The sequence below is a fragment of the Lipotes vexillifer genome, unplaced genomic scaffold (genome assembly GCF_000442215.2).
Source record: "Lipotes vexillifer unplaced genomic scaffold, Lipotes_vexillifer_v1.1 scaffold1227, whole genome shotgun sequence".
In the NCBI taxonomy this organism is placed as follows: domain Eukaryota; kingdom Metazoa; phylum Chordata; class Mammalia; order Artiodactyla; family Lipotidae; genus Lipotes; species Lipotes vexillifer.
The window spans coordinates 86565-97089 of record NW_006790683.1 but is presented as its reverse complement, the minus strand read 5'-3'; the positions used below and the strand labels follow the sequence as shown (position 1 = coordinate 97089).

The following is a 10525-nucleotide window of genomic DNA, read 5'->3' as shown; positions in this document are numbered from 1 at the left end:
CCGGGAGGATCCCACATGCCGCGGAGCGGCTGGGCCCGTGAGCCATGGCCGCTGAGCCTGCGCGTCCGGAGCCTGCGCTCCGCAACGGGAGAGGCCACAACAGTGAGAGGCCCGTGTACCGCAAAAAAAAAAAAAAATCAATAGAGATGTCCACAGGTGACAGACCACACCAGGGAGTGGAACCCTGTTCTCAGCAGAGGGGACTGAGCACCTTTCTAGGTAAAGGCCTTCTGGATGCTAGGATGGCTCCTCGTGACTTTCAAGTTGTCACCTGTGTGATCACAACAACCCTGCTGGTTGGGTGTGGCACAGAGTCACCGCCACCCTATATTTAAAACTCCGCTGTTCCACGCCAGCTTTTTGACCTTGAGCAAATTAGTTCCTCAACAGCTCTGAGTCTGTCTCTTTGTCTATAAAACGGGAATAACCCCAACCCTACAGAGTTATAGGAGAATCCTCAGCACAGTGCAGCACACAGGAGTCCCTGCTCAGCAGCTCCTTCTTCTGCTTCCGGCAGCACATATTAACTCACTGAATGCTCAAAAACAACCAGGAGAGAGGTTACAAACGAGGACATTGAGGTGCCAAGTTTAACCTCCTGTTTGTGACAGAGTGGCAGGACAGATGACCCAACCCAGAGTTGCTGTTCCTCACACCCAGGTAACCCAGTCCTACTTCCTACTGGGAGTTGTCAGTTGGCTCTCCTAATCTAACACACTTGCAAGGATTTAGACTTAAAGTAGTCCTCTGAGGCGACGCTAACCACCTCCCACCCCCACCCACTACCTTGCTTTGGCTTGTCCAAGAGCGCAGAGCGTGCTGGAGGAGAACTGAGGCCACATGGCCTCCCCTACGAGAAAGCCACCCTACTTCGGAAAGGGCCAGCTTTGCAGGCCCAGGCCCCAGACACAGCAGGCAAAACGAGATGTTGCCCTCGTTCCATCTTCCAAGCCTGTTGGGTGGGCCTGCATTCCTTTAGGATGGGATCCCACTCACCTTGCAAAGGGCCTGACCCAAAGGCATACAATCCAGAGAGTGGCCAGCTCTTTGGGGCGTGAAACTGATTCTCTCCTTGGAATCTGATCTGTGATCTGGGAAATACTTGGGAGGGAAAGGGAGTTAAAGAGGAGCTGACAGGTCATGGTGTGGAGGGAGGCTGGAGAGACCTCACAGAAGTAAAGGTGGGGGGATGGCATGTACCAAGGTGGAGGGCAGCTGGACAGCAAGTGGCTGTGAAGTGAGACACTTCAGCAGAGAGAAGTAGGGCTGTCACCAGAGACATAAAGACAGGCAGAGCCACACAGTCTACGTGATCCATGCTGGAGCCCTAAAAAGGCAGTGCCCCAGAGCTGCCTAGGGACTTTCTAGGCCTGGCCACAAATCCCCCTTGTCTTGAGACAATTTAACAATCTCTAGCCCTCCATATCCAAAGAGCTTAAATCTCAACAGCCACAGGCGGAACCCCACATGGGGTCACTAGGAAGGTTGCGGATATAGTATGGATGGTTCCGGACAAAGCCACACTTCCGATGGAAAAATCTTGACAGGGAGCCAACTTCTCTTCAGGGTTGACCACGTGCCAGGTGGTCCATATTCTCTTTTCTCATCATTCCTCACAATCCCAGATGGATGTGTTCTCATTTTACACAGGGGGCGCTAGCTCGCCTACTCAGGTAAGAATCACTCTTACTGTGAATGGTGGAGCCGGGAAAGGATCCCTGCTCAGTCTGACTCCAAGTCCTCACTCAAACAGAAGCAGGAGGTCATGTGACCTTGTTAGGGGAACCACTGTCAGAAACCGCCCACCCTGGCCAGACCTTATAGTAACCATTTGCATGAGTTATCTTACAACAGGAGGTCCTGGTAAGGAACACGGAACTAACAAGCTATCACCAACCGCAAGAATTCGGGAAGCGTCAAAAGGAGAGAGGACACCAGTCAATATGTCCTACCAACCTCCCAGAATCCTCCTCGCTGGAATCCATCTTGGCTGAGTGATGCACACGCCACCATGAAGGACCCTGAGTCAGAATGATTGGCCAGAGACAACCCAGAAACTAACTCCATCACCATAAAACCTGAGAATGTGAGCCATGTGGCAGAGCAGTTCTCCTGGGTTCCCTTACGCTGCTGCTCTCTGCCCAGGTGCCCCTTCCCAATAAAGTCTCTTGCTTTGTCAGCACGTGTGTCCCCTCAGACAATTCATTTCTGAGTGTCAGACAAGAGCCCACTCTTGGGCCCTGGAAGGGGTCCCCCTTCCTGCAACAACCTCAGGCAGGGGGCCGGGCAAAGATTTCTGCAGCAGACTCCAGGCTGGACCAGGCCAGAGGCTTGCCCATAGCCCAACAACTGGTGACTGCAACAGAATCTCCCAACATTTATGGAAATACCCATTCCCAGGCCCCAGCCCCAGAGATTCTGATTCAGAAGGTCCAGGTAAAGCCCGCGAAGCTGTATTTTGTGAGTAAAAGGCGCTTCAAGGTTTCAGAATCACTGGGCTAAGACGGAGGTTAGCAGTGTCTCTTCATGGAGGAAGAAGCACATATTTAGCTAGTTAAGCAAACCCCAAAAGAGGATTAAATGCTAATTCTGGAAATTCTGACACCTGCCCCCAAATTCCTGAATATAAAAACCAGTTTGATACAAGTTAGTAAAACAAAAGTTGTACAAAGAAATGCAAAATAGGGTTCTAAAGAAACTTTGAACCAATGTGGGAAAAAGTACTACCTAAAAAGATAACAATACAGCAATATATGTCAATATACTATTTAAGGTCTAGGAAAATGGTGGGGTTCAGAACTTGCCCTCCCCCTTATTTCCCCAACATGCTTTCAGAAGACAGAAGAAAGAAAAGTAGAAGTGGGGAGTCTCTCTGGCCTTTGCCTTTGAATCCCTATTTTAAAAAAGGGAAAGTGGCATGCAAGTCAAGTTGGGCTTTGCAATCAGAAAGATCTGGATTTATATCCCAGGTCCACTTTAATCAGAGAGGGTAGGGGGCCCGAAAAAGAGAACCAGGCATGGCTTTCTGGACATAAGAGAAGCCATTTTAGGCCTAAGCATTTTTGTGATCTAAGCCTGACCATAATGCTTGCCCTTGAACAGGTCTCTGTAGTCAATGATCTTGAGGGAAGTAAAGAATGCAGGAAAAAAGGAAAAGCAGTGAAGAAATAACAGCTGAGATAAGACAGAGCCCTAGTTTTTCCTCAAGGTATTTACTTAACAATCTGATACAGATCTTTGACTTGTTCTACAAGAACTAAGGCCCCCCCCCGCCCCCCCAGCTAGAGGATGGTAACTACAGGATAAGACTCCAAGCTGGTCTCAACTGAGGAAGGATGATGTTGACCTTTTTGACCTTCGGAGACTCCAATCAACTAGAGCTTGGAGGCTGTTAACCTTTGCCCCAATTCTATGCTAAATTCTCCTCTGCTCAAGCCCCTACATGAATATGCATGTGCCCTTAGCTTATTCTCCAGTTTTGCTAACTGGATAGACACTGCTTTGGAAAAGATCCTCAGCCTCCCCTCACTTGCTGCAATTAATAGATCCTTCCTTCTCCCAATCTTTGGCTTGGTTGTGTCTTTTGGCTCGACACCCACCAAGAGGCAAACGCTGTTTTCGGGTAACACCACCACACACTTACTTTGTGACCTCAGACAACTGATCTAACCTCTCTGAGCATAGTTCCTTATATGTAAAGTAGAGATAATACTTACCTTCAGGACTGTTACAAAGATTCAATGGGATAAAAATTATGATAGAATATGTACCTAACAAAAATGGGACAGCTCAGCCTTCAAAGGCTGAGAGGGTCTTTAACAGAATCAGGGACTGCCCACCGCTTCCTACCCGGGTGTGGAACCTTGTAGATCCAGAAAGAAGCAAGTACACATAAAATCCTAAATGGATTCTCGCCGCCCGGTCCCAAATACACCCTCATTGCCGGCTTCGATCTGCACACGCCGGCCGCCGAGCGGTTTAATCACAAGGTAAACCCAGTCAGCCGCAGTCCTAGGGGAACCCTGCGGCCGGCGCCGGTACCGCTGCTGCCGCTACCTGAACGCCATGCACAATGTACACCTTCTCCGCCTCACTCAGCGCCACAAACGCCATGCTGCCGAGCCTCCCCGCCGCCAGATGTCATCTGCCAGCGTCTCCCCCGCGGACCACGCCCCCTCCGCGCCCATGCGTCATCAGCCTGCGCGGCGGCCGCTCCAGCAGCCGCCGCCGCCACCACCGCCACCACAGCCGGGAGCTCGATGGGCTTCTCTTGCGCGCCGCCCTGTGTCTGGCCGGGTCCAGGGAGCCGCGGCGCCTCGTGCCGGGGAGCCATCGCTGCAGCCCGAGGCCGGATCGCGGGTCGGGGGCTGCAGGGGGAGCGACGGCGGCGGCGGCAGCCAAGCCCCACCGGGGGCCTGGGACTGGGGAACTGCCTCCAGCTTCACGGTCAGTTGGGTGAGGAAACTGGGATTGGGTGAAAAAGCTGGGGTGAGACGAGAGGCACGGGCCGGGGCCGGAACTGGAGGACTCGTAGTAGGAGAGACGTGCGGCGCAGTTTGCTCAGAGCTGAAGTTGAAGTAGCAGGTCGTGTGTGTTGAGAGAGAGAGACAGAGAGAGAGACAGACAGACAGAGACAGACTCACTCCGAGTGAGGGGAGGCGGACGTCGTGATTGGCCTGAGAGGCCGTCTCCTTGCTCTCCTTCCTGCCCCCTGTCTTGCATTTCTCTGGTCCCCTAGAATGGTGGAAAAGAAAGAGGCGATAAAGACCTCTTTAGGTCGTTCCCGGTGGGAAGGGTCTGGGCCAGAAGTGAATGCCCACTAGTCCCGAGGCGTCTTCACCCCAGGGATTCCCCCACCCCCACCCCCGCGCTCTCTCTGGGGCTGGCTGACCGAACGCTGACCCGGAACCTTTGCAGGATCCCCTTGCCCCGGGTGGCTGCCGGAGCATTGTCCCAAAGAGAGTAGTGGGGGAGAGTCTTGGTCGGCGCTGGCTGGGGGGGCGCAGTGCCCAGGCGTTCCCAGCGCTTCCCAGCAGTGACTAGTGATCGCTGGGAGCCGTGGACGAAAAAAATGCCAGCCCCGCTCGTGGCCACGTAAGAATGGGCCTTGAATATTCAGAAAGGATACCTGCAAGGTGAATGTGGGGTCACTGAAGGAGCCCATTAAGGCGGGGCTGACAGGGCACGAAAAAATTTTAAAGGGGCCACGTGGATAAATGGGGGAAAGTTAACCCCAAACGACAGAAACAAAGAGGGGGTCTGATGACTTTTCCAAATGCCCCATTTTTGAGGAACCTCCCTGTACTCAAAAGTGAAAGTAACCCTTGACAGCTTGATCATCCAAAGAACATTTGGGTTTTCTCAGATAGTAGCTCAAATACAGTTTCACACATAACTCTTGGGAGCTTAGCATAGATGGGCTTTGTGCTGGCTTTGGAACACTAAGAAAGTGGAGCACAACTTCTGCCCAGAGAAGCTCCCCAGGCAGAGGGGAAGGACCCAGGGCCAGCATAACCACAGAACATGGTGGTTAAGAGCTATGACAGTGGCACTAGTGAACACAGTGGGATAGGGAGGTCAGTCCGAGGAGGGTATGGAGAGGAAGTACCTGCCCATATTCTTAAGCACTAAACTGCTGAGCCCCAAAATAGATGATCACTTCTTAGTAGACTGGACATTAGTTGTTTCTGATGTCTCTACATAATTCTCTGCAGGTGCACCTACAGGGAAGACATCCTGCAGTGTTGAACTTTGCCCTCCAGGGTAACTAGGAGAGGTGAAACTGGGAGTGTTTCCTCCCTAACGAAAGCACAGGTGCCCCCACCTGTTGTGGCACATAGATGCCTTTGTGTGGTTGGACGCCTGAATTCTAGAGAGGACCTCCGTGGTGAGATAAAAAGGGACTGCTGATGTTAGAAATGGTATCTTGTGCTAGAGATTGCTCAGAAAGGAGAGGCCCTGGATGTGGAATTTTAGTAGCTAGGATATCTAAGAAGATTGAGAGTTTAAAAAGTGGCAGTGAATAGATCAGAAAAGACACTGAAAGAAAATTCTGAGTTCGGATACCATGGACTCATCTTTATATAAAGATTCATCTTTCAATGAATCTTAAAATATAGAACATACATTTGAAGTGTTCCCCTGATAATTGACTTAAGTTTCTTTGCTGGAGAAGGGTTGGCTGTATTTGCTAAATAACATTATGAACAATGTCTGACATATTAGACAAAGTAGATATAAGAGGTGTAAACAGTAGAATGTTCATTTAAAATTCTCTACTAAAACAATGACACCTTCACTAATTGTTTTGCTTGAATGCAGCCAGAACATTTTTATCACATATGTTGTGATAATGTGTTAGACATTTCAAAAGCCTATAAATCCAGAGTTCTTTTTGGTTTACTGAAGCAATTCAAAGATGGTATGTTTGCCAGAAAATCAAAACACCAAGGATGGCTTATTATTCTGTTAACCTGCTTGTTTTCCCATCACTGTCAGATTCTTTTGGAGGCATACTGATTTATAGGCCTGTCTGTTCTAAATCTCTGTACTCTTATTAATTTCATCTAACAGTAACTTAAGCATAATAGTGCTTATTATGTGCCAAGCACTGCTCTAAAGCACTTTACAAAGACTAACTGATTCAGTCCTATTAACAATAGCCCTGTGAGGCAGGTACTATTATCCTATTTTACAGATTGGGAAACTGAGGTGCAGAGAGGCTGTCTTGACCAAGGTCTCAGGTCACACAGCTAGTAAGTGGTAGAGCCAGGATTTGAGACCAGAAAACCTAGCTCCCATACCTGCATTCCTAACCATCCCCTTATGTAGCTGTCCCCTTTCATTTTGTTCACCAGAGTATTTGAAGGAGGCCTGTGTTTGTTATGGAAGTGGTAAAGCCCTATAAGTTATAGTTAGTTTTAATTCCAAAAGCAAGGAATCTGTTCCTTTTTCTAGAGGAACATTGAACGTGGTGCTGATGGGAAGCTCATGTGTCTGTTTCAGCCAACTCTTTTAGGTAAGGGAAAAGGTTACATATAGACCAAGTAGAGCTTAACTCAAAGTACCTGAGATCCCTCAACGGCAGAGAAGCCCAATGGATCAGGTACAGAGGGTTGAGGTAGGCATGGAGACCCAGATTCCAACCACGTGCTTATTCCCAGAATAGATATCTAGAAGCTCTTCAAACAATCAGGAAGTATTTGTTTGCATGCCTTTGTGTCCCTAGTGTTCTCGTGGGCCTGAAGAGATAAGAAACTGAAAACACACACCTGCCTAAAAGGAGTTTAAGGTTTCTTATAACTGCGGAGCCCAGGTTCTTGAACTAGTACATGAACAAGACAAAATAAAGTGCTCAATTGAGACACATGGTACTTAGATGAGAGGCCGGCCTATATTAAGGTGCTAATTGTGCAGGCCAGGCATCAAGAGCAACAGGTAAAGAGCTGCTGCTAGCCACTGGCAGATAACAGTAACATTACAGAGATAGAGTAAATCTGTCCCACCTAGCCTTGGTTAATTAAAGCAAAAACAGTCAGTTACAGGAGAGCTTGGGGCAGTGCTGAGTCCGTGGTGCTGAAGTTGCAGAGAGCTCTCGAAAGAGACCTCTTAAAAGCCCAGCAAGGGAACATTTTATTCCCAGTCTTGAACAGAGGTAGCCAGGTTTTAGGCCTTTTCCTTTGCGTTCTCACAATTAGCCCAGCACCCCAGAAAAGCAAAAGTGAGCTGTTGTTTTCCCTATAGATCTGTTTCCTTTAAACATTTTGCATTTGTCCTGACTGTGCCTTGTCTTAAAGAATACTCGGTATAAATAACCTGTCATAGTCAGGCCAGCAGGTCTGTCTGTGTTGTCATTCTAGAAATCATAACTTGTGGTTCCAGTGATAGAAAAATTGATGGGAATACATAGGTAAAGCTTATTCTCATTTAGAGGAAGGGTCTTCACATGTGTTTCATTCTGAGCAAATGGCAGGGTGCTTCCTGTGTCTTTCATTAGGGCATGTGTGAGAAAAAGGCGTCACATGTCCTGATTAGCAAATCTGGAAGTATTTAAATACATACACACCCTGATAGCCATAGGAAGTAGCAGAAGCTGAAGCAGCAGTGAAGGTGTGATTGGCTATTGACCTTTTGGGGGAAATAAGAAGGCTAATGCCATGCTGCCTCGAATTTCTTCCTGTTTTCTGCATTTTAAAATCATTTGCCTTCCTCCTCAAAAGCAGATTTCCAGAGACAAATGGCCAGGTTATTGCTGACTTTTGACTGTGTAGGTAAGAAGACTGCCTTGCATGTCCCACCTAATTCAGTTATTCATCCAGGCAATGTGAGGAAACACCAGGAAAACTCCCTCTTTTCATAGTTTCTTCCAAACTGTAACATTCCTGGTAACATTCCATTGATTGAACTCTTTGGATTTTCTGGTCTACCTGAGACATGACTATCTCCTGTTCAGGGTCAGTGGGGATGGAATGCCTTGGAGTAGGATTGATTTTTCACCTTAGGACAATGGCCCTAGTGGGACAAGTACAGTTCTGGCCGCAGTTCTGTTGCAATAAGTTTTGACTTTGCTTTGTACAAAGTGTGCGTTTCTAACCCAAGAAAGAGTAGCAGAGAATCTAGAAAGGCAGGTTGGCTAGGAAGATAATGATCTATGGTAGAAAGACTATTGGGCATCTATTCCAGTGATCTAGACTTTGCCACTAACTTGCTTTGTGACTTTGAATAAGTCAACCTCTCTAAACCTCATTTTACACGAAAATGCCTATCTTACCAGGTTATAGAAGTCACAGTAGATCTCGGATATAGAGACATTTAAACATTGAAAAATGGTCATGTTTAACTTTGGACTTTAAGACTTCTCTCTTTTACCATTTTGTAATATTTGATGTATTTTGATAGTGCTTGTCCCTCTCTGCAAAACATTAAATGAAAGAACAAAGGAAGTGGTAATTACATGCCATACTTCATTGAAAAAATTGAACATGCTCAGGAAGATTGCTAACAGACAATGTTTCTTTTTGAATATTAACAAAGAATGGGGAAAGAAAGTTAAAGGATACTTTTAATAATAAGAAAAATCCAAGAAATTAACAAAGATGTTGCATTTGTTTCTGAGAACAGAGGAATCAGAATCTCAGCCCTGCAGAGGACTTTAGCAATCAGCTCAATGTTCCCTCTTGTTTTATGGGTGAGGAAACTGAGGCCCATGGAGGGTAACTGTCTTGCCCCAAATCGTGAGGTTAGTGAGCAGCAGGATGGGGAGTAGAATTCTGGCCTCTTGACTCCAAGCCCAGTCTTCATTCTGCTTAGCACTAGTCTCCCATCTATCTCCAAAGGCCTCTAACAGATGCCTCGCCTGGGAGGTGGGGGCTGTGGACTTGTAGAGTCTTGTTTCCTTGGGCCCAGGTTCCTCCCAAGGCTCTGCTCTTGCATTGCCACTTACAGGGCCTGCCTGAGGTGAGTGGGATCAGCAGGGACCTGAAAGCAAAATGGCTCCCCTCCTTGAAGCCTGGTACAGTTATAGTAACTGGTTCTCTCTTCTCCTTCCCTAACTCCTCTTTCAGATCCCTCTAAGCACTTTTGCTTTTAGTCCCTAGGAAAGCCACGCTCTTGCCTGGGTGATGTCATAGTGGCTGCATATCTGCACATGGCACAGTGTGGGGCCAGGTGCCATTTTCAGCCTTTGCTGGTTGGTCTCTCCCTAGCATGGGTGGGCTTTCCCTCAGAAAAAGCAGCGTGCTAGAACTTGGCCCTACAGGAAATGTTCCCCAGCAGAAGCAGATTTTAGGGATTCAATCTTAGGGTGACCCTCCTGGCTGAAGCTTCACAGCCCTCCTGCTTCCTAAGTTAAGGCAGGATCAGTCTTCTGAATGGTGGCTGGTGTTTAGCCAGGGCCCCAGCTTAGAGCACAAAATGCTTAAGTTCAGGTCTGTGGTCTATGAACAGCACTGCATGTGGCCCACCCGAGAGTGCCATCTCTGGGTGACCATGTGTGGGCAAGAGATTCAAACAGTAAGTAAGCCAAGGTCACTGGTAGAAACATCAGCACCCTTCCCCCTTTTGTTTCTAGTTAATGGGCAAAGTTAATGATTGTAGTGAGTAGTTAAAGGTAGGCTCTGGAATGAGAGCAGGCTTGGGAGTGTATCCTGTCTCCACTGCTTCCTAGCAGTATGAACATAGGGTAATCTTCCCATGCCTCAGTTTTCTCACCTCTAAAAGGGGGTGGGAAAGTGAGAACTTATCCTACAAGGTAGAGTAGCTGTGAGGATAGAGCAGGATGAGGTGCGTCTAGCATACAGCCCAGTATAGTAGACCTTCAGTAAGAGTCAGGGCCCCGCTCCACGTTGGGTGTGCCCTGCACTGTGGCAGCTGCCAAGCAGAAGGCATCTTGGAACCTACCCTAACAGAGGCCAGGGGCAGTTCAGTGTCAGGTGAGATCATGCACCTGATTGCAAAGGGTTCCATGTACTATAACACTTGTTGACAAATATTGAGTAGCTAAATCAGTGATATATTGTTGCCTTTT

The 10525-nt window shown here is 48.0% G+C and overlaps 2 protein-coding genes across 2 annotated transcripts in view; one reads left to right on the top strand and one right to left on the bottom strand.

Annotated features, from left to right (window-relative positions):
* The window catches only part of EXOSC7 (exosome component 7), a 30576-nt gene extending 26448 nt beyond the window's left edge, over positions 1-4128 (bottom strand). Inside the window, exon 1 of the mRNA XM_007463895.1 lies at positions 4057-4128. Coding sequence (XP_007463957.1) covers positions 4057-4113 — 57 coding nt within the window. The 5' untranslated portion in view covers positions 4114-4128. The remainder of the gene's footprint in view (positions 1-4056) is intronic.
* A 64-nt stretch (positions 4129-4192) lies between these two features.
* ZDHHC3 (zDHHC palmitoyltransferase 3) overlaps positions 4193-10525 on the top strand; it is a 46123-nt gene continuing 39790 nt past the window's right edge. The window contains exon 1 of the mRNA XM_007463894.1: positions 4193-4446. The gene's annotated coding sequence lies outside the window, so the exon portion shown is untranslated. The remainder of the gene's footprint in view (positions 4447-10525) is intronic.